The sequence below is a fragment of the Onychomys torridus genome, chromosome 2, assembly GCF_903995425.1.
Source record: "Onychomys torridus chromosome 2, mOncTor1.1, whole genome shotgun sequence".
In the NCBI taxonomy this organism is placed as follows: Eukaryota; Metazoa; Chordata; class Mammalia; order Rodentia; family Cricetidae; genus Onychomys; species Onychomys torridus.
In genome coordinates this window covers 128,693,511-128,718,324 of record NC_050444.1, presented here as the reverse complement: position 1 = coordinate 128,718,324, position 24,814 = coordinate 128,693,511, and the positions used below count along the sequence as shown (strand labels likewise).

The 24,814-nt window shown below is 37.3% G+C and overlaps 1 protein-coding gene across 1 annotated transcript; it reads left to right on the top strand.

The window, feature by feature from the left end:
• Positions 1–486: 486 nt before the first annotated feature.
• LOC118577968 (selection and upkeep of intraepithelial T-cells protein 10-like) lies at positions 487–16,078 on the top strand. The gene is made up of 7 exons (XM_036178595.1): positions 487–562; positions 3,973–4,248; positions 7,713–7,864; positions 8,387–8,396; positions 9,005–9,106; positions 13,084–13,210; positions 16,030–16,078. Exons 1-7 carry the CDS (start codon positions 487–489, stop codon positions 16,076–16,078), a joined length of 792 nt encoding a protein of 263 aa, XP_036034488.1.
• Positions 16,079–24,814: the final 8,736 nt, after the last annotated feature.

The following is a 24,814-nucleotide window of genomic DNA, read 5'->3' as shown; positions in this document are numbered from 1 at the left end:
ATTGATTTATATGGGTCATATTTACATTGATGTGAAATGGTGATTGTGAATCTATGGCTTTCTGAAGGAACTATTTAGGCAGACTTTGTTCAGAAATAATTTTCTAGGTTGACTTTGGTTCCTCACAAGCATAATATAATTAGGTTTCTGTATTAGGTTTCTGTGTCTGACTTGTTTTGTGAAATATAATGTCCTCCAGTTCTATCCATTTTGCAAAAAATGACAGGATTTCATTCTTCTTTTTGGGTGAATAATGTTCCCTTCAGTGAGATTAATCTCTAGAAGGCATGGAGCCAAGTGCAAAACAAGATAGGATGCTAGAAGAGATCACCTCAAGGGGTTGCCAGCAGTCATTAAGACTTCCTTGCAAGGGGAATTTTCTCAAAAGACAGATTTTCAGAATGGTCTCTTGGTTTTCTCTATATTGCCATGATTCTTACTGCCCCAATATTGATACCATGATTACAATTTCATTTTCCAGGTATGATGGGGCCTGCAGCTTCGTGTTTAGCTGGATTCTTCACGGCCTTTCTTCTTGTACAGATTGCCGTACTCACCCAAGGTAGAGACATCCTCCCCATTTTATTGACTAAATTTGTTCTTTGACAATTTCAAACATGCTTACAAGGCATTCTGCATACTCTCCCCACAACCCTCTCTAATTCCCTTTCACCATTGTCATCTCCTCTTTTCCTGACATGCCCCCTCCTCAGAATCATGCTTTTTGCTTTGTTTTGTAACCCACTGATTTTAATCATGATTGTTTGTGTGCCCACAAGTTTGGGACTATCTGTTGGGGCATGGTAGACTCGAACAATAGAAGTAAATGACTATCTCTGCCTTAAAATCCACCAGTAGCCCATAGTTCAGTGTTGGTGGAGATATAGGACCCTCACTCATGGGTATGACTAATTTTCTGAATGATGATGACAGGCTCAGTTTTATGAAGGTCCATTGCAGGCTATTGAAGCTGCTATGAGATTGTGTTTACAATGGTTGTGTCATTCTTTAAGATAGCATTTTGTAGCAGTCTTCCCTGTCACCTGGCTTTTACATTTTCTCTGCTTCCTCTTCCCCAACATTCCCTGACCTTTAACTATCATTTACTGTATCTTTAGCATCCACAAGTCTCTGCATTCATGATAAAGTGGCATAGGAAATAAAGCCAACAATAGGCTAATGGGACTTCATGAAATTAAATAGTTTGTTAGCAAAGGGAATTACAAATAAAATGAAGAGGCAGCCTTTAATCCTATTGGCTGGAAGGCAGAGACAGGTGGATCTTGGCGAGTTAAAGGCTTCCTTTGGTATACATCAAGAGTTCCAGGCTAATCAAGACTACATCATGAGACCTCATCTCAAAAACAAAACAACTAAACAAAACAAAACAAAAGAACAAAAATGGCATATTTGTAACAACAATTCAGGAAAAAGAGGCCAGAAATTGAAGAGAGAGCAAGGGGTGCATGAGAGGGGTTGGAGAGAGAAGAAATGAAAGAAATTACAAGACTATAATGTCATGAATAGCAATATTATCTGCAGTATTTTTTTTTCGAGACAGGGTTTCTCTGTGTAGTTTTGGTGCCTGTCCTGGATCTCACTCTGTAGACCAAGCTTTCCTCGAACTCACAGAGATCTGCCCGGCTCTGCCTCCCAAGTGCTGGGATTAAAGGCGTGCCCCCACTGCCTGGCTATGCAATATGTTTTTAATGAGGAGAGAATTGCATCACTTTATCCCCTCTAGGTGCTCCGGGTATCCTCTATCCAATTCCTCTTATGTCCTTCCCCTAATCTCAAGTTGATAGCTTCTTTTTCTTTAATTATTATTGTCATGTACAAATGTATAAATATAATCTGTTGAGTGTATTTTTTTGCTATTTGTATGCATATTGTCTCAGGGCTGATTAGTCTGCACCAATGAAGGTGCACCTTCTCCCAGCAATCATTTGTTGCCTGTACTTCTTTGTCTAGGGTTGGGCCACTCAAAAAGTTCCTCTTTCAACATTAATATGCTTGTTGATACTACCACTGTTCCAGTCTTGTTTACTAGCCATCTCTAGGAAAGACTGTCTCAGTCCAGACCTGGCATTCTGGCTCTTACAAACTTTCCACCTTCTGCTTCTGCTATGTTCCCTGAGCTGTAGAATCAGAAACTATAATATAGATGTAGCTTCTGGGTTGGGCTCCCCACAATCTTTTGATCTATACATGTGTCTAGCCACAGTTTCTGGAGTGGTCTCCATTTTCTGTAAAGGGGTATTTGTTAGATGAGGGGGTAGTAGCTTCACTTGAAGATATAAATTTTAAAAGATCCAATAGATCCATTGTGAAATGTCATCCTTTACATAGCTATGAAATCATTAATTAATATCCCAAATGAATCTAAAATAGTTTGCATCTTATATATCAATACTTGAGATTATATGCATAGAAATATACATATACACACCAAGTATAAAACAAATATGCACATATATGTGTCTATATGTACAGAAATGCATGCAGGGATATGTATGTGAAACACTTATGCATCCAAGTATTCTTCTCAATACTTTCAAATGAATTATGTACATGCTTTGCAAATTACTTTTAAAATATGAATTTTAAGTAATTTTATATGAATACTTTGCTATTACTTTTACATTTGTGAAGAATTCTGTCCTGTGATCACTCAAAATCACTTGACCTGTGTTCTCCTATATAGATCTACCAAACTATTATGCTGAATCATTAAATAATAATGAAAGATATGTTAAAGAAACATATACCATAAAAATAAGAATGAAAGATTTATTATTATTTCAAGATATTGTAAATATATTCAATACTATAATTTAAATTATTACATATGAAATTTCACATATGTATAAGTGTGTGTATAAAAATTTTAGTATTGATCTATCAGGTCTCATGTAACTCTGCATCATCCCGGGTAATTTAATTGCACAGTATTGAATTGATTGAGCTTTCTAGAGAGTAATGCACCTCTGTGTGTACCTAGAAAACTTTCTTCTACTTTGATTTGGCCCTCACAGGAGTACAATCCACAGCATCCCCTTCTGTAGTACACTTGCTGCAAAGGCTGATGATAAACTCCCTTCTTGAAGAGCTGCCCCAGCTCCTACAAGCCTCCAATCTGCTCAGTTTCTTTTCTCTCTTCTTGTACTCATCCTGATATGAGATGGTTTGACCCAACATCATCCTTACGCACTTGGGCTGAGAATTCTGATAATCAAAAATCACCTTAAATTATTAAAGGGGATAAAATAATTAGTTCCTTCCCACAATAAGTAAATGTTATAGAAGCAGATGTAATTGAGTATCTCTTTGCACCTAGTTGGCTCCCTGTTTTGAACATCCAGTGAATGCTTAATTTATTGGGTTTTTAATTATTTTGGGAAGTAATTTTATAGTTTATCCACTTTTGGAGTTTGTCTTCAGCAAGGAAGTTGTTTCAGTTTTCACATAATTCTTCATTACCACATCACTTAGAGTTTTCACAGCAAGAACTCTAAATGTATTTATATATTATTTTTAAAAATTTGTTTTAAAAACTATGTTTATTTGCTATTTGCATAATAGTCTAACCTTCTAAAGAATTTGTTTCAGTGTCTATGCTCAAAATATGGTGGTGTAAATGCCAAAGTAGCTAGTGTAGAGATTGGAATACCTAGTTAAATTTGGTTTTGTCTTGGATTTATTGATATCTTCTAGTCTGTGACTTTCTCTTTTTGCCCATAATGATGTACAGAAATTACTAAATTTCATGAAATCTGATTTATCAGTTTTTTTCTGATTGTGTTTTTGTCTCTTTCTAGCTTGTGTTTATATACAAGTATTGCTTTTGTCCTAATTGTGTCTACCCACATATGGGTCACAGGTAGCATCCATTTGAGAATGAACACTTCCACAAACTTCTCATCTCTTGAATCCACACTACCAATCATAATATCATCTTTCTCCTCTTCCTAGCTGTGAGCTTGGATATACAGATTAACATTCAGGTTCCAGATGCAGAAGGGGTACTGTTGGAATGTACTTCAGGAAGTTTGGTCCCACCAGCTGAGATGACGTGGAGAGACAGTAAGGGGAATGTAATTCCACACTCACTAAAATTTGACTCTCAGGATGGATTATTGTACTTGAAGAGTAGCATTCTTCTAAAGAACAGAACACATGGTCCTATTACTTGTTCCATTTACAATGTAACTACTAATCAAGAGAAAAAGAGAAGCATTGTCCTCTCAGGTAAGTTCTTATGACTTGCTTCTATCAAAGATGAATTGTTTTATCCAAGGATTAAAATTAAGAAGAGAATTGAATGAAATAATAACTGCGAGGTTATGTTACAAGCTATAAACTGCTGTAGAGCTGCCCTATTTGAGTTTCTGGAAATCAGAAAAATACTGAATGTTATGAGGAATATTTTAAAGAAAGGTATTGGGCCTGGAGAGAAGTCTCAGAGGTTAAGAGCAGTTGTTCTTTATGAGGGCTAGTTTGGGTCCTAGCACCCGTACTGGATGGCTCACAATCACCTGTAACTCCAGCTCTATGGGATCCTTTTCTGGACACCACATTTTCCTGCAGGCATGTTCACATGCACACTCACAGACATCCACTCTCACTCATACATAGAAAATAAATCTTAAAGAAGCTATTGAAATAACTAGACAATGGTCTTTCATTCTGCGTTGCATGAATTCAAAAGCTGTGACTTCCACATAAATTTCTAGATTTGTGCCCTTAAATATTATTTCCCCTTTAAAATTACTGTTTTGTCTCCTCTGGAAAATAGCATATATAATTTCTGAGATAAAAGGAAAATTAGAATCTTTGTGTATGTGCCTTTGTAGATAATATGAGTCAAGACAACAGGGAAAGGACATAGTCTAAATACAAAAACAAAGTACCAAGAAGCATGAAAGAGATGGGGGGGGATGAAAGGCATTGAAACAAGAAGATTACACAGAGAGAACCAGGAAACAGCCTCCAGCCCCATTCCAGATTCTGGAAAGAGAAATAAAGATAAAGCTTCAACCACAATCAAGCCTCAGCAGCCTTATGACAGTCTGGTGCATATGCCTGTATGTTCCCATGAGTCCAGTTGCAGAGGGTTTGATGTGATAGTGACTCCTCTTGCATGACAAAACAGTATTGGAGAAAAAAATCCTCTGTGTCTCAGAGCAATGTACATGGACTCTGAGCTAGCAGTTCTACCCTTCTTGTGTTACCCTCCATGGTGTTTGCTTTATCAGTGACTCAGAAACTAAGGACAGAAGCAACCTTGGAATAAACCATCTGAAATCATGAGCCAAAATGAGGCATTTATCCTTTAAACATTTTTAAAAGACATTTGTTATAGGAATAAAAGTGTCTAATACAACCTGTAAATAGAGGGGCAGGATTATAAAATTAAATTATCCATGCAAGAGTGCTGTTGAAGAAGGAAATGTGTGCCTAAAGGCAACACTTAATTCTGTTCTTTGTAGCAGAGATATGGATGAAGGCTAGACTCAGAGGAAAAACAAGATTTGGAAGTTATTAGTCCCATAATAGGACAGAATTGGATGAAAGAAGTATCATGATATTTTACCTTGTTAGCAAGGGAAGCAAGATGGATAAGCAGTTAGAAAACCTTTGAACAGCCACCTTTAATCCCAGCACTTGGGAGGCAGAGGTGGGCAGATCTCTGTGAGTTTGAGGCCAGCCTGGTCTACAGAGTGAGTTCCAGGACAGGATCCAAAGGTACACAGAGAAACCATGTCTCAAAAAAAACAAAAGAAAAAAAAAAGAAAGAAAACCTTTGGACATTAATTCAATTCTTGAGACTCTTATGGTTGAATGAAGAGGAACCTGATACTAGAACTGGGGTCAAACTCTGTGCCAAGGAACCACTTAAAACATCTAAATTAATAGAGAAAAACTTTGGGAAATGAGGCAAAGAGACCCAGTGATTCCTCAAGTCAATCTTCAGGAACCTTAAGTGAGATTACAGTTTAAGCTGATAGCCAAAGATATGTCCATTCAGTTATGGTGAGTCTCTTTGTATGAGGGTTCCTGGTATGCAATTTGCAACCTTCAAAATGAATAGCATGCAGAGTGTCCCACATACAGTTTTTGGAATTTAATATGAGCTGCTGTGCGCAAAATTTCCAGTTGTGCAATTTCTTCCAGGCTAATAAGAACCCTGCAAGTAAGAGACCCTTCTGGCTAAGACTAAGGCCCAGGTAAAAGCTAAGAAGTCCTGGTCAAGGTGTTGTAGCCTACTACCAAAAGTGATTCATCATCTTCTAGGTTTCAGTTTTATCCTACAAGGGAGTCTGACAAGTTTCTAGATCTGTGTAAAATATCTACGCAGGGGAGACAAGTTTCCTCTTGTACTACAGCCTTTTCTTTCTCCCTGTATGAAATTCCAGAAGAAATTCTCATTTCTTTGGGGGTACATTGTTTCAATAGTCTGAGAGTCAGATTGAGAGGCACAAGTATCTCCAAAAAGTAAGAATATTTTGGAGAAAAATGTGATTAATTGTCTTACCCACCTGTGCATCCTGTGAACTGCAATAAAAACCATCAGGGCATTATAAGCCATGGGTATAATAGCAGCAGGAATGTCATGGGAAACCAATCAGTTTCTAATTTGATTTAAAGCTTGCTCCACAGGAAAAAATATGTACCTGGTACTTGTAAGTCATAAGGGCCTCAGAATTGAGACTACCATTAATTTGCTAAATGGACATAGTATCAAATTGCCTTTTAAATTTAAATCTCTCTACCCACAGATTAGTACAGCTTTGTGATGCTTTGAGAGATGTTTTTGTGCATTGGATATTGGTTAACAGAGGAACCCACATGTGGTCAAAATATAAAGAACAGGTATTTGTGGAATGCTCAACCACAAATGGTACCTGCAAGCCAAATAGTGTTACCCAAATATTTGGGGATTGGTATACATAAACAGAGCACTAGAATCTGAACTAGACAGGGAGAATAGAGTGAACCTAGCACTCTGGAGGCTGGTGCTAGTACTCTCAAGCCCTGCTCAAATAACCCACTTTGCAGAGAAGAGACTGAAGAAATCAGGCAATCCACTACACCTGATCTCAGGGATTTTTCTCTTTCTCTCCTTTCCAGCAACAAACCACATGTGGCAGGAAGATAGGTCCAGATGCTGAGAAATCAGCAATCCTCAATTCCTATTCTTGAGTGGAGCTCTGACCATCATGATGCTCAATTCAGAATTTCCTTCTGCCTCAGTGTTTCCATATTTGATCCTCCTCCTCTTTAGAGCTGCTTCAGTGGCCTTCTTTCCTGGCACTGTGGCAAGGGTCCCTAGACTCCTTGAGTATCTAATCTTCCTTCTCTCCAGGTACCTAGATTATCTCAGTTTTAAATAATAACCAACTCTCAAGATGGCCAAGAAAGAGCTGTTGGAGGTGGGATGGGGGCAAGATATCTCTTTCAAAAGCATGTCCATTACTACCTATTTTATCCACTCAGCCCCATTGACTAACATTTTTGTTATTTTCAAAAAATTCCATCAAATTATGGATTAATCCACTGACAAAGTCAGAGCGCTCATGATCCAGACAATTCTCAGTGATTGGATCTGCCAACTGGGGACTAAGCCTGTAATGTGAATCTCTTAATTGGAAATGCATCTCCAATTTATCTTAATTAGAAATGCATATCCAAGTCCTTCTGTTCTCTTTCAGATGTCCTGTTCAAACCAGAGTATATATCATTGATGTCAAACAGACCTCCGTGTCCTGTAATATATTTGAGCATTATATTTGTTCTTCATTGTCTCAGAGGAATACTTGTTTTTTGTTGTCTCAAATGGAGAAAAAAAATTGTGAAAGGTAAAGTGCTCCGAAACCATTTCTTTTTGAAACACAATACACAGATGTGATGCATACAAAATTATTTACCTCAGAACTTTAGTACATCCCAATACCCTTTGTCAAAGGAGTTTTCAAAATCTTCAGAGATCCTCAGGTTAAGCTGCCACCCTTTCTCCTTGTGTTGTCCTTCAGGGCTAGCATGCAGATATCATCACATTTCCTCGCAAGGTCTCAGGATTCCTTTAGAGGCATCATTAATGATTGCCTTTCACTTTTGGTGTTTGTGGAATCCGAATCATAATAGACCTTTTCTCTTTTATAGGTATTTGTTAGCTTTTAGAGATATTGCTGAAATTTTCTAGGCTCTTTTACATAGTTAAAAAGAGAAAAATACAGCCACACCTCACTCTTATACTGATGAATTTCAGGAGAAGTTCAAAGCTCACTTTTATCGGGACAGGAGAGGCTGGCTTTAGTCAGAGTTCTTGCTCTGCAGCCTTGGCCCTGTCTCAGATGGAAGAAAACTGTCAGGCATGAGACTGGAGGAAGAGGTGAGTGACTGGAGCTCAGGTCTGGACAGCTCTGCTTTCTGGGCCCTGGGCCCTGGAGCACATCCCATGCCACTCCCCCACCCATCACAGCCTGTCAGCCTCATCCTTCCCCTCTAATTATCTCCCACAGTATCAGCGACCCTGGAGATCAGTGACTCTACCTGCAACAATTGGGAAAAAAGTGATGCAGGGACACAGGTGCCACCTGCAAAGCTTATAACCTTTAGCCACTTAAGCATTTAAACAAGGTTATAGTTAACAGGGTTCCATATCTTCCAAGTCATATTTTCAGGCTGCACATTCACAAGAAAAGTGAGAAAATATTTATTATTTGATTTTATTTTAAGGCTGCTCTGTCTTCATCCTAAATGACCATAAAACTTAGCTTCACCCAATCCTAAATTCTATCTTCACTAAAAATTCCTAATTGTAACCCTAACCCTAGTTTTAAAAATCTTGCTTATTAGGCTTTAGACCTGATGCAGGTTAAATGAACAAATGGATATATCACTGAGACCTTCAAGACACTACCTATATTTAATATTTCTCTTGCTATTCCAATACATTCCCAAAGTCCTAGCCTCCTAAGTCTTCTTACTGACTCTTTTCCAGGATCAAATAAAATGAGGTTTTGCTATGAGCTTACCTGGGAGTGTCTACCATTAGTTTTGCATATTATCTTCCTCCCTCTCTATTTGAATTTCAGGAGCAGAGGTGAGTAGAACTAGACTGGGATCTGTTACTGGGGATGTCTTTCTGTATACTGTGAAGGTTTTGCTCTGATTGATTGATAAATACAATGCTGATTAGCAAATAACCAGGCAGGAAGTATAGTATAGGCAGGATAAGCAGAGAGGAGAATGCTGGGAACAGGAAGGCTGAGTGAGGAATCGCCAGTCAGGCACAGAGGAAGCGAGTTATAAAAGTACCAGTAAGCCACAAGCCACATGGCAACTTACAGATAAATAGAAATGGGTTAATTTAAGATATAAGAACTAGATAGCAAGAAGCCTGCCATGGCCATACAGCTTATAAGTAATATAAGTCTCTGTGTGTTTATTTGGGTCTGAGCAGCTGTGGCCCAGGTGAACTGGAGAAAACTCCAGCTACAATCTTTCATTTCACCTTGCATTTGTCCAGTGCCTTCTCATTTTGGAACTATTTAGACAAAGCTGAGAAGTCTTTGTTGCAGAACTAGCAGGCATAGTTTCAGTGACATCCCAGTGGCTTCAGGTGCTGTCCTTGGATGTATATATTTTCCAAAGTTTAAGGCTTCTGTCATGGCTGCTTATATTTTCATACTCAGAGTTACAGCTGCTTGTATAGCAATGAAAAGATTTATTTCTCTACTTCTGGCCTTCATTCAGTCCCACATGTACAGGCATTCTTTTACAAAGCACATTTTAAATGTTACCTATCATTTACACCCAGCCAAGAATTCATAAAATAGTAAAAACAACAACAAAAAAACACTTTTGGTTTAGAGATCCCCTCTGATAATTAATGGGAAGAAAAGCACATTTTTTTTTTTTTTGTTTCATGTTCCTTTTCTGAGACTGCCAAAAGCTAATGTTTGATCTTCTTGGATGTGAATTTACAAGATATTTGAAAGTATAAACATACTGCAATATACTCTGTATATAGGATAATATTTGAGAATTTAGAGAACTTTTCATTTCACTGTGGGTATTGGGAGGAAGCATTTCATTAAAAAAATCTCTATAGTAAGCTGAAAGATCTAATTACTATTTATAAGAGATTTGCACTCATCCATGAGACTAAATTAAATCAGACTTTATATATAGATATACCTCTTCTGATTTAACATGTATTCAGAATGGCTGTCAATAATACTCATTCCATCTATTTCACTAAAAATCATAAAAACAAGCCTCAAATCCTAAACAAATGAACTCAAAGGAAATTTTTCAAAGAATCAATGGAAAAATAACAAAAGTGTATAAAGATATGAAAGGTATAATTAACTTCAAGTGTTATAGTGTTGTGTGATATTTTGTTTGTGTTGTGACAAATAAAGCTTGCTTGGAGTCAGAGGGTGGAGTTAGCCACTAGTGAACCATAGAGGTTTGGAGGACTATAGAGAGAGCTACAGGAAGTGGTAAGGTGGGGCTGAGACTGGAAATTGGCCTTTTTGTTCAGAGGAACAGAAAAGGTAGGAAGTCACTGGTGGCTGCTCCTCTGCTTCTCTGATCTTTCATGTTTTTACCTTAATATGTGACTACTGGTTTTTAACTGATAAGATAATTAGATTTACCTATAACTATGAAATACACTAAATGTCCTAAACCAGTATTTCTTATTATAATACATCTTCCCATCCATCTAACACTTACATAGCTATGTAATTTTAAAAATATTTTAGCCACCAAGAAAGCAAGAATAATATTTTGCATAATAGAAAATATAAATATATATGAATCTTTTCTCCCTATCTCCCTTTATCCACCTATTTTTATGTTTTTGTTGGTATCCTGATATGCTGGTTCTAAAGTCCACATCAGGATCAAATGGACTATTTCTAATTCTTAGAACCCTCATAAAGGAGGAATATAATAGAGATATCCACATTCATCTGAGGAGCCCAAAGTAGTGAATATTGAAATAGTCTATAAAAAAATTTACCAAGTAAAACAGTATGTCTCATGGAATACTATGAAGAGTGGAATGCAGGGACTGGAAAGATGGCTCATTGATTAAAAGCACTTGATTCTCTTGAAGAGGATCTGAATTCTACCTCAGCATATATATGGCAGCTCCAAACTCACTATAATTACAATTTTCGGAGTTCTGTAGACCTTTTCTGGCCTCTAGCATTTATACACATAAAATCAAAAATAGGAAAAATTTTGCAAAAATGGATCGAATTTAGAAATTACTTTTCCTTAGCAAGTTTGCAGGTATTAATTTGTATGAATTCCATGCAAAATATGAAGACAAAGGCAATTGATGTGCTCTCCCCTGGCATATTGAGGGGTAGTTATCAAAGTTATCAAAATTAGCAGTGATGGTCTGGACTTCCTTTATATATATTAAGCATATGAAATACATTGTTTGCATTTAAAAATAGAAGAGTGAACTTAAAATGTGAACAGACAAGAAAAACTATAATAAAATATGATAATATTTCAAAAGTTCAAGTAGAACATCTATATAGACTCAATCATAGTAATTAAAATTTAAGCAATAACTCTGGAAACATTAAACAGGAAATCAAACATAATAAAAAAAGAACTGGACTTCAAATATCAGGTAAGATGCAGTGTGTACATAGTTATCACATGTGGCATGGGCCAAGATTATGCATCAGTTGGTCCTCATCAGAGACTCTTGTATTTTTAGTAGATGACAATCAATTCAGAGCTCAAGGTGCAGAGCATAAAATACATCTGGGTGGTCATTCCTAAGCTGTTTATTTATATCCTGCCTTCCTTCAAAGGCTCACGGATCATTGCAGAAGACAAGAAGGAAAGGTGGTGGATTGCTACAAGGAAACAGTGTTTTCCATATACAGCAGGGCAATTACACACAATGAACTCATAGAAATTGAGATGATATGCAAAAGACCTGTGCAGACTCTGGCAAGATAACTCAATCATGTATAGGCAAGTTGTGCATGAAATCACACCCCTAGTTAGAGAGGTATTGATAGCTGATAAGTTCTGGGAGAGGGAAAGTCAATTTTCTTTAAGGCTGTGGCTTCTGGGGCTTCTGGTATGGTGACTGCCCTTCAGTGAAAGGCACACATCCAGTATCACAAAGGCAGCAAAAACTGTACTTGTGGTGTGTGTGTGTGTGTGTGTGTGTGTGTGTGTGTGTGTGCATTCACATGTGCACATACATCTCTCTGTGAGAGTACTTTTGTTTTTTCATAATAAATATCTGTTGGACACCATAATGTCCTCTGTTAGAATGTTCCTTATGGCCTGAAATATTCTTATTATTGCATCAGATGCTTCCTTTTCTCCTTTGTTTAACTCTTCTTTTATATTCTTGGATGAATACTGATCTCAGCATTGTAATCTAATTTCTACTTCTTACTGTATTTTCCACCTTTGCTCGTTAAGAATTTCTAACACAAACTCAAATGTAGTAATTACAATTACAATAGCCTATCCTTTGCATTCTTAATTTCTTGTATCACATTTCAATATACCTATCCATTTATTATTTACATGGATTGACTTTTAGCTCTTAAATGTTACTATCACATTCTTGGTATGCTGCATACTAGAATCTGCTGTTCTACTGAGCTGCAATGGCAGACAATGTTGGCTTAACCAACTGCTCATCAGACCAATCTATTTCCTTTGTGCTTTTCCTGCAACATCTTGCTTTGGCCACTCTGAACCCAAAGAATAAAAATAAACAAGAGGATGTTCTCAATTATCTGTGGATAAATGAGTAAAAATAACAACATCTTACAATTTATATGCATGGCTCAAACTAAACTACACAAAATCTTTGACACCCTCAAAACTGTAAAGTTATGTCATAAAATCTTGGATTGGTGGCCTAAACTTTGTCCTCCAAATGAAGTTTACTCAAAGCCTCCTTTTTCTCTTTCTTGTTGATTAGGAGCCTGTGGTCTGGCTTCTTAATTTATGCATATTTATCTGTTTCTGTTTTACTTATTTTAAATTATGCTTAATACATTTTTCTCTTTTTTTCAGCTTCTATTTTGGACAATGCATACCAACTGTACAGTAATTGGCTGTGGGACTTATGCATAATCTTGGTTGTGATAATGGTATTTTTCACTGGGCTCATTTTGATTCTACTTTGGACCCTGAACCACAAGTAAGTGAAGCAGTGGGAGACTCAACTCCAGATGAGTCTCCTGTCTCTCTACATACATCCCCATAAATCTAATCTTCACTTGGTAAAACTAGAGGAAAATAGAGGCTTAGGTTATTGCTATCTTTCTTTACTTCCATAAGCAGATTGGGAGGTATTTTAGGATTCATATAGGCCTTGGTAAGTGTTCATTAGATTAGCATGTAGGCTTGCCTATGGGAGACTATCTTTATTAGGTTAGTTGAGATGGGAAGATTGAGACCTTAACTGAGGACTTCTTTATAACATTCACTGTTTCTCCTTTGATACTTTTTGTGATGTTAACCTCAACTATGAGGAGCTCTATCAGCCATCTCCTCCACAGTGCCATGTTACCATATTGAGCTTTGCCCCTGATAAAGTCTGATTTCTCACTTTTAATGCTGGATTCTCACTGAAAGCTGTTTTAAGGAAGCATCTTCTATAACTATCCAAGACTAAACTAATCCCACAGATTTTCATTTATCCACCTACTATATCTAACCCTCTTTGAACTTTTACAAAGACATTCAGTAAATCAGACTTAGAAAAGATCTCTAGGAGTGCCGAAAAAGAAAATAGACATCCAGAGTGATTTAAGCCTTTTAAAATAGAGAGAATCTTGCTTTTCTTCTTTGGGTTCTTAGTTTCATCAATAAAGTAATTTAAATGCAGATAAGAAGGAAAACTGTGGTGCAATGTTATTAATTTAAGAGAAAAACAACAGGACCAATTCAGGCTATGTATTTGCTATTACTAGGAGTCTAAGCTGGGCTCTTCCTTGAAGATTCCTGGGAGATTCCCTTGTGCCAGGTTTTTGCCTGACCCCAAAATGTGTCTGTTTTCAGTAGTCTCTTTCATTATTCACCTTTGTCCCCCCACAACCTGATATTTCATATTTATATCCCCACTCTATGGTGATATTTTATTTGTGCTGAAATGTGATTTTATTTGTATATTAATAAAGTTGCCTGGGGATCAGAGCTAAGAGCAAGCCATTAAGCAGAAGTCTGGTAGTGGTAGCACATGCCCTTAATCTAATCACATGGGAGGCAAGGACACAGCCAGCGTGGTGACACATGCCTTTAATCCCAGTACCAATCATAGAGACCTAGAGGTCTGTATAGACAGGCAGTGACAAGGAAGTCATGTGGTTGGGTTTAGAACCAATTGCAGAACAGAAAGACAATAAAAAGACAGGACACATGAAGAAGGTCTCTCTCTCTCTCAGGGAAGAACAGCAGTGAGTGGTAAGATAAGGTGGTCTTAGCTCTTGGCTACTGCTCAATCTCTGGGCTTTTAACTCTATTTGGCTCTGTGTTTCTTATTTAATAAGACTGTTTAGAATTACATCTACACCACTCACTCTCAGTCCACTCATGAAGTCTCTTCTATTTATCACTTCCCAGGCAGATCTGGGTGTCTCCCCATGAACCCTCCTTGTTACCTAGTCTCTCTGGGTCTGTGGATTGTATCATAGATCTCCTTAACTTTATAGCTAATATGCACTTATTAGTGAGTACATACTATATTTGTCTTTCTTGGTGTGGGTTAGCACACTCAGGATGATTTTTTTCTAGTTCCATTCATTTGCCTTCAAATTTCTTGGTATCCTTGTTTCTAACAATTGAATAATACTCCGTTGTATAAATGTACCACATTTTCTTTGTCCATTCCTCCACTGAGGTACATTTGGTTGTATAACATGAGGTGCAGCTTTCTGTCCCATATGCCTGATTACACCTGGAGGTTACTCCCCAAATTACCACACAGAGGCTAATGTTAATTATAAATGCATGACTAATGGCTCAGGTTTATTACTAACTAGCTCTCACATTCAATATCCATTAATCTCATTATCACCACATGGCTTGTCACTTACCAGTTCTCTGGCATCTTGTATCATGTGAGGCTGGCCATTGTCTGCTCTGACATTGTCCTTCTTGGCATGCAGGTCTTCCACTTGCTTAGATAGAGTTACACCAAGATATTTCATATTATTTGAGGCTATTATAAAGTTTGTTGATTCTCTGATTTCTTTCTTACCCTGCTTATCATTTGTATATAGGAGAGTTACTGATTTTTTTTTCTTTTTTTTTTTTGAGACAGAGTTTCTCTGTGTAGCTTTGGAGCCTGTCCTGAAACTCACTCTGTAAATCAGGCAGGCCTCAAATTCATAAAGATCTGCCTGCCTCTGCCTTCTAAGTGCTGGGATTAAAGGCACAAACCACCACCACTTAGCTAACTTTTTAAATTAATCTTGTATCCAGCCATTGTCTAAAGCTGTTAATCAGTTGTAGGAGTTCCCTGGTAGAGTTTTTTGGGCTGCTTATATATACTATTGTATCATCTGTAAATAATGTTACCTTGACTTCTTTTCTAATTTCTATTCCTTTGATTTCTGTGGTGACATATTTTGTCCCCCAATATATTGTACACCCCAGTGAAGTTTATCTGAAGATCGGAGGAAAATTCAGCCACTATAGTAAACAGACATACTGTGGGATAAAGCTCTTGTACATTGATTTAGTAAAACACTGATTGGCCAGTAGCCAGGCAGGAAGTATAATGGGATGAGCAGACTAAAAGAATTCTGGAAGGAGGAAGGCTGAGTCAGGAGTCACCCGGCAGACCCAAAGGAAGCACGATGACAAGACAGAACTGAGAAAAGGTACCAAGCCATGTGGCTAAAGATATATAAGAATTATGGGTTAATTTAAGTGTAAGAGCTAGTCAGTAATAAGCCTGAGCTAATGGCCAAGCAGTTATAAATGATATTAAGCTTCAAAGTGATTCTTTTATAGATGGGCTCTGGAGCTGCATGGGCCTTCTGGGACTGGAGAAACATTCTGACTACACATAGAGGTCAGGCAATGGTAGCACACACCTTTAATTCTATCAGTCAGAAGGCAGATATCTGTCTGGATCTCTGTGAGTTCAAGACCACACTGGGAACAGAGTCAGGTATGATGGCATTTGCCTTTAATCCCAGCACTAACCCTAGGGGTCTGGAAGTCTGTATAGACAGACAAGAAGTGATTTAGCTAGGCAGAGAAAGAAAGTGAGATGCAAAACAGAAAGGCATATATGTGTGGGTATACAGGAAATAGGTCTCTTTGGCTGAGGATCTCTATGTGGTAAGAATGCAGCTGGCTTCTTTCTGCTTTTCTGATCTCTCAGTTTTTTACCCAGTACCTGGCTCTGGGTTTTATTAATAAGACTGTTTAACAAATTGTCTTACAAATTTCCTTTAGTTGTTTTATTGCTCTAGCAAGAACTTTGAGTACTATAATGAATAGGTATGGAGAGAGTAGAAAGCATAGATTTTCTGTTTTTAGTTAAATTGCTTTGATTTTCTCTCTACTTAACTTCATGCTGGCAATCAGCTTGCTATATATTGCTTTTATTATGCTTAGGTATGTTGCTTGTATCTCTGATCTCTGCAAGACTTTTATTATTAAGGGGTGTTGGATTTTGTACAAAGCTTTTTCAGTATCCTACATAGGAAGGTAATAATGTTTTTTTCCTCTCTCAGTTTATTTATATGGTGGATTACATTGATAGATTTTTTTTTTTGTATGTTGAAAAATCCCTGCATCTCTGCAACAAAGCAAATTTGGTCATGGTGAATGATCTTTTTTTATATGTTCTTGGATTCAGTTTGTCATTATTTTATTGAGTGTTTTGCACCAATGTTCATTAGTGAAATTCCTCTGTAATTCTTTTTCTTTCTTGAGTCTTTTTATGGCCTTGTAGAAAGAATTTTGCAATGTTCATTATATTTCTATCTTGCGAAATAATTTGAAGAGTATTGGCATCAGCATTTCTTTGAAAGTCTGGTAGAATTGTACTTTGAAATCATGTAGCTCTGGGTTTTGTTGTTGTTGTTGTTGTTGTTAGAGGAAATGTAATGACTGCTTCTATATTTCTTATGGGATGTTAGTCATTTTAAATTGTTTATCTCATCTTGATTTAACTTAGGTAAGTGGTATCTATCAAGAAATTTGTTCATTTATTTTAGATTTTACAATTTTGTGGAGTACAGGTTTTTGAGGTATGACCTGATGATTTTCTGGATTTCCTCAGAGTCCATTGTTATGTCCCCTTTTTTGTTTGACTTCATTGATTTGGATATTTTCTCCTTGCCTTTTAGTTAATTTGTTTTTTTTTTTAATTTTCTTGAAGAACCAATTATTAATTTAATTGATTCTTTGTATTGTTCTCTTTTTTTATTTATTGGTTTCAGTCCTCAGTTTATTTCCTACCATCTACTACTCTTAGGTATGTCTACTTCTTTTTTATTCAGGAGCTTTCATTTGTGCTGTTAAGTTGCTAGTATGAGATCTCTCCAAATTCTTCATGAAGGCCCTTAGTGCTATGAAATTTCCTCTTAGCAGTGCTTTTACTGTTTTCCATAAGATTAAATATGTTGTGCATTGGTTTTCATTGACCTCTAGGAAGTCTTTAACTTATTTCTTTATTTCTTCCTCCAACCAGTAGTAATTCAGTAGAGAGTTGTTCAGTTTCCATGAGTGTACAGGCTTTCTGTTGTTGAAATCCAGTTTTAATCCATGGTAGTGTGATAAAATACAGGGGTTATTTAATTTTTTTCACTCTTTGTATTGTATTCTTTTATGTAAGACACGTTTTATTCATTTTACATACCAACCACAGATCCCCCTCTCATCCCTCCTCCTGTTTCCCCCAGCCTATCCCCCATCCACTTTTATATTTGTTGAGACTTTCTTTGTGTCTGAATATATAGTCAATTTTGGAGAAGGTTCCACATGTGGTACTGAGAAGATAAATATTTTTGTGCTTGGGTAAAATGTTCTGTAGATATCTGTTCAGTCCATTTTAGTCATAACATCTGTTAGTTCTGTTATTTCTCTTATTATTTTGCTTCTGTATGGATGACCTGTCCAAAGATGAAAGTCGGGTTTTAAAGTCTCCAACTTTTTCCCCCAACACTTTACTTTGAGGTAATTCCTGTTTTTGATGTTGAGGTATGTTTCTTGTATGCAAAAGAATGATGGATCCCATGTTCAAATCCAATCTGTTAGCCTCTGTCTTTTTATTGGTGAGTTGACTCCATTGATATTGTAGAATATTAATGATCAATGATTATTAATTCCTGTTATTTTCTTATTGGTGGTGGTAGTGTGTATATGTGTGTGTGTGTGTGTGTGTGTGTGTGTGTGTTTGTGTGTATGTATGTATGTGTTTACCTTCTTCAGGTTATACTGTTTTGAGATTATCTATTTCCCATGATTTTGTGGGTATACTTTGTTGCTGGGGTGGGAGTTTTCCTTCTAGAATCTTTAGTGATAAATTTATGGTTAGGTATTGTTTAAATTTGATATTGTCATAAAGTATCTTGTTTTCTCCATCTATGGTGATTGACAGTATTGTTGGGTACAGTACTCTGGGTTAGTATCTGTGGTCTCTCAGAGTCTGCAATACATATGAGTCCTGGCACTTCTGAACTTTAGGGTCTCCAGTGAGAATTTGGTGTGATTCTAATAGGTCCACTTTTATACACTACTTAACCTTTTTCCCTTGGTGCTTTTGATATTCTTTGTTCTGTATGTTTAATATTTTGATTATTATGTGGTGAGAGGACTTTCTTTTCTGATCCATTCTATCTGGTGTACTTTAAGCTTCTTGGACCTTTATAGGCAAGTCCTTATTTAGGTTGCGAAAATTTTCTTCTATGATTTTTTAAATGCATTTTCTAGGTCTTTGAGCTGGCTTACTTCTTATGCTTCTATTCCTATTCTTCTTCTTCTTCTTCTTCTTCTTCTTCTTCTTCTTCTTCTTCTTCTTCTTCTTCTTCTTAGCTTCCATTCATTTGGATATTTGTCCCTGCTCTTTTCAAAATCCTGGTCTTAACAATTCATGCTCTTAAAGTCACTCCTCTTTCTCGACAATTGGACAACTGGAGCTCCACCTGGGGCCTGGCTGAGGATCTCTGCATCCACTTCAGTAAGTTATTGGATGAGAGTTCCAGCACAGCTGTTAGGGTGTTTGGCCATCTGATCACCAGACTAGGTCAGATCAGACTTTCTCTCGACCATTTCCAGCAATCTACAGAGGATGTATCATTGTGGATTTCTGGGGACCTCTCGAGCACTCTGCCTATTCCTGTTCACATGTGGTCTTCATTTATCATGGTCTGTTATTCATCATTCTCCCCTTCTATTCTTGATCTAGCCGGGATCTTCTGCTCCCCTAAGCTTTCTTGCCCTCAAAACTTGCCCTTCATTACCCCCACTGTCATCCAGGTTGTTCATGTAGATCTCATCCATTTCTCTGTCATTGGGTGATCCCTGGGTCTTTCCTAAGGTCCCATTTTCTAGGAAGCCTCCCTGGAGTTGTGTAGCAGTCTAGTCATCTTAGTTTTACATCTAGCATCCTCCTATGAGTGAGTACATACCATGTTTGTCCTTCTGAGTCTGGGTTACCTCACTCAGGATGATTTTTCCAGATCCATCCATTTGCCTGCAAACCTCATGATGTCATTTTTTTTCTCTGCTGAGTAGTATTCCATTGTGTATATGTACCATATTTTCTTTAACCATTCTTCAGTTGAAGGGCATCTAGGTTGTTTCCAGGTTCTGGCTATTACAAACAATGCTGATATGAACATAGCTGAGCAAATACCCTTGTGGGATGACTGAACATTCCTTGCATATATGCCCAAGAGTGCTATAGCTGGGTCTTCGGGGAGAGGGTTTCCCAATTTTCTAAGGTAGTGCCACATTGATTTCCAAAGTGGCTGTACAAGCTTGCATTCCCACCAACAGTGGAGGAGAGTTCCCCTTGCTCCACATCCTCTCCAGCAGAAGCGGTCTTCTGTGTTTTTGATCTTAGGCATTATGACAGGTGTAAGGTGGTATCTCAGAGTCATTTTGGTTTGCATTTCCTGGATAATTAGGGAAGTTGAGCAATTCCTTAAATGTCTTTCAGCCATTTGAACTTCCTCTGTTGAGAATTCTGTTTAGTTCTATAGCCCATTTTTTAATTGGACTGTTGGGCATTTTGATGTCTAATTTCTTGAGTTCTTTATATATTCTGGATATCAGCCCTCTGTCAGATGTGAAGTTGGTGAAGACCTTTTCCCATTCTGTAGGCTGTCACTTTGTCTTGTTGACCATGTCCTTTGCTCTACAAAAGCTTTTCAGTTTTAACAGGTCCCATTGTTTGATTGTTTCTCTCAGTGTCTGTACTACTAGTGTTATATTTAGAAAGTTATCTCCAGTATTAATGCATTCAAGACTACTTCCTACATTCTCTTCTATCAGGTTCAGAGTAACTGGATTTATGTTGAGGTCTTTGATCCACTTGGACTTAAGTTTTGTGCACAGTGTGAGATATGGATCTATTTGCAGCCTTCTACACATTGACATCCAGTTATGCCAGCAACAATTGTTGAAGATGCTTTCTTTTTTCCATTGTACATTTTTGGCTTCTTTGTCAAAAATTATATGTTCATAGGTGTGCAGGTTATTGTCAGGGACTTCAATTTGATTCCATTGGTCCACATGTTGATGCCAGTACCAAGCGGTTTTAATTACAGTAGCTCTATAGTAGAGCTTGAGGTCAGGAATCATGATGCCTCCAGAGGTTGTATTATTGTACAGGATTCTTTTGGCTATCCTGGGTTTTTTGTTTTTCCATATGAAGTTGAGTATTATTCTTTCCAGATCTGTAAAGAATTGTGTTGGTAATTTGATGGGGATTGTGTTGAATCTGTAGATTGCTTTTGGTAAAATCTCCATTTTTACTATGTTAATCCTGCCTATTCATGATCAGGGGAGATCTGTCCATTTTCTGACATCTTCAATTTCTTTCTTCAGGGACTTAAAGTTCTTGTCATAAAGGTCCTTCCCATGCTTAGTTAGAGTAACCCCAAGGTATTTTACATCATTTGTGGCTATTGTAAAGGGTGATATAGCTCTAATTTCCTTCTCAGCCTGTTTGTCTATTCTATATATGAGGGCTACTGATTTTTTTGAGTTGATCCTGTATCCTGCTATGTTGCTTAAGGTTTTTATTAGCTGTATCAGTCCCTTGGTTGAATTTTTGGGGTCTTTCATGTATACTATCATGTCATCTGCAAATAGGGAAAGCTTGACTTCTTCCTTTCCAATTTGTTTCCCCTTAATCTCCTTATGTTGTCTTATAGCTCTGGCTAGAACCTCAAGTACTATATTGAATAAGTATGGGGAGAGGGGACAGCTTTGCCTTGGTCCTGATTTTAGTGATATTGCTTTGAGTTTCTCTCCATTTAATTTGATGTTGGCTGTTGGCTTGCTGTAGATTGCCTTTATTATGTTTAGGTATCTTCCCTGTATTCCTGATCGCTCCAAGACCTTTATGATGATGGGGTGTTGGATTTTGTCAAATGCCTTTTCTGCATCTAGTGAGATGATCATGTTGTGATTTTTCTTTGAGTTTGTTTATATGGTGTATTATATTGACAGACTTTTGTATGCTGAACCACCCTTGCATCCCTGGGATGAAGCCTACTTGATCATGGTGGATGATTGTTTTGATGTGTTCTTGGAGTCTGTTTGCCAGTATTTTATTGGGTATTTTTGAATCAAAGTTCATGAGGGAGATCGGTCTGTAGTTCTCTTTCTTTCTTGCATCTTTGTTTGGTTTAGGAATCAGGCTAATTGTAGCCTCATAGAAGGAGTTGGTAATACTCCTTCTGCTTCTATTGTGTGGAACAATTTAAAGAGTATTGGTATTAAGTCTTCTTTGAAGATCTGGTAGCATTCTGCAGTGAAACCATGTGGTTCTGGGCTTTTTTTGGTTGGGAGACTTTTAATGACTGATTCTATTTCCTTAGGGGTTATTGGATTATTTAAATGGTTTATCTGGTCTTGATTTAACTTAGGTACATGGTACCTATCCAGAAAATTATCCATTTCTTTTAGATTTTCCTGTTTTGTGGAATAGAGGTTTTTGAAGTTTGACCTGATGATTCTCTGGATTTCCTCATTGTCTTGTTATGTTCATTTCAGATTTTGTTAATATGGATGCTCTCTCTCTGTCCTTTGGTTAGTTTGGATAAGGGCTTGTCTATCTTCTTGATCTTCTCAAAGAACCAACTCTTTGTTTCATTAATCCTTTGTATTGTTCTCTTTATTTCTATTTTATTGATTTCAGCTCTCAATTTGATAATTTCCTGGTGTCTGTTCCTCCTGGGAGACTTTGCTTTTTCTTGTTCAAGGGCTTTCAGGTATGCTGTCAAGCCACTAGCATGAGATTTCTCCAGCTTCTTTATGTGGGCCTTTAGTGATATGAATTTTCCTCTTAGCACTGCTTTCATAGTGTCCCATAAATTTGGGTATATGGTGTATTCATTTTCATTGATCTCCAGGAAGTCTTTAATTTCTTTCTTTATCTCTTCCTTGACCCATTGTTGATTCAGTTGAGCTTTATTCAGTTTCCATGAGATTGTAGGGATTCTGTAGTTTTTTCTGTTGTTGAAATCTAACTTTAAACCATGGTGGTCCGATAGAACACAGGAGGTTATTCCAATTGTTTTGTATCTGTTGAGATTTGCTTTGTGGCCAAGTATATGGTCGATTTTAGAGAAGGTTCCATGGGGTGTTGAGAAGAAGGTATATTCTTTTTTGTTTGGGTGGAATGTTCTGTAGATAGCGATTAAGTCCATTTGAGCCATAACAGCAGTTAAGACCATTATTTCTCTGTTAAGTTTCAATTTGGCCAATCTGTCCAGAGGTGAAAGTGGGTTGTTGAAGTCTCCCACTATTAATGTGTGGGGTTTTATATGTGATTTAAGCTTTAGTAATGTTTCTTTTACATATGTAGGTGCCCTTGTGTTTGGGGCATAAATTTCAGAATTGAGACTTCATCTTGTTGGATCTTTCCTGCGATGAGTATGTAGTGTCCTTCATCATCTCTTTTGATTGATTTTAGTTTGAAGTCTATTTTGCTGGATATTAGGATGGCTGCACCAGCTTGTGTCTTATAACCATTTGACTGCAAAGTGTTTTCCCAGCCTTTTATTCTTAGGAGGTATCTATCTTCGAATTTGAGGTATGTTTCTTGTATGCAGCAGAAACATGGGTCCTGTTTTTGTATCCATTCTGTTAGTCTGTGTCTTTTTATAGGTGAATTAAGTCCAGTGATATTAAGGGATATTAATGACCAGTGATTGTTCATTCCTGTTATTCTTTTTTTTTTTTTTTGTGGTAGTGTGCGTGTACTTCTCTTCTTTTGGGTTTACTGCTGTGGTGTTATCTATTGCCTGTGTTTTCAAGGGCCTATCTGACTTCCTTAAGTTGGAATTTTCCTTCTAGTGCTTTCTGTAGGGCTGGGTTTGTGGATAAGTATTGTTTAAATCTGGTTTTGTCTTGGAAGGTCTTGTTCACTCCATCTATGTTGATTGAAATTTTTGCTGGGTATATTAGTCTAGACTGGCATCCTTGGTCTCTTAGTGTCTGTATTATATCTGTCCAGGTCCTTCTGGCTTTCAAAGACTCCATTGAGAAATTTGGTGTTATTCTGATCGGTTTGATTTTATAAGTCACTTGGCCTTTTTCCTTTGCTGCCCTTAATATTCTTTATTTATTCTGTACATTTAGTTGTTTAATTATTATGTGGCAAGGAGCTTTTTTTGGGATCTAGTCTATTTGGTGTTCTGTAGGCTTCTTGTATCTTCATAGGCATTTCCTTCTTTAAGTTGGGAAAGTTTTCTTCTATGATCTTGTTAAATATATTTTCTGTGCCTTTGAGTTGGTATTCTTCTCATTCCTTTTTCCCTATTATTCATAGGTTTAGTCTTTTCATGGTGTCCCAAATTTTCTGGACATTTTGGGTCATGACTTAGTTGGTTTTAATGTTTTCTTTGACTGATGAATCTATTTCTTCTAATGTATCTTCCACACCAGAGATCCTGTCTTCCATCTCTTGCATTCTGTTTGTTATACTTGCATTTGAAGTTCTTGTTTGTTTACTCAGATTTTCTATTTCCAGCATTCCTTCTGCTAGTGTCTTCTTCATTTTTTCTATTTCCCTCTTCAGGTCTTGGACTGTTTCCTTCGTCTGTGTCGTTGCTTTTTCATGATTTTCTTTCAGGGACTTGTTGTTTTCTTCTGCTTTAATTGTCCTTTCCTCTACTTTTTTATAGCGTTCTTCCCATTTTTTGTTTGTCTGTTCCTCTACTTTATTTTTGATTTCTTCTATATAAGGCTCTAGCCTCTTTATGATGTTACTTATAAGGTTGTTTTTTTTCTGCTTCTTCCATTCTGTGATGTTCAGGTCTAGCTGTTGGAGAAGGGCTAGGTTCTGGTGATGCTGTATTGCTCTTTATTTTGTTGTAAGTACTTCTGCCTTGATGTCTGCCCATCTCCTCATGGATTTGTCCTTGGTCTTATCAGTGTACTTGGTCCAGACAGAGCTGACAGATTTAGGGAGCCTCTTTCTGGGCCAGATGGGAGCTCTGGTCCAGATGAGAGTGCTGGCCAGATAGGAGCTGGGGGCTGGACTCTGAGTTTTAAGAAGTCCCTGGGGTCTCCTTATCTTGTCCAGATGGGAGCTCCTCTTGTCTAG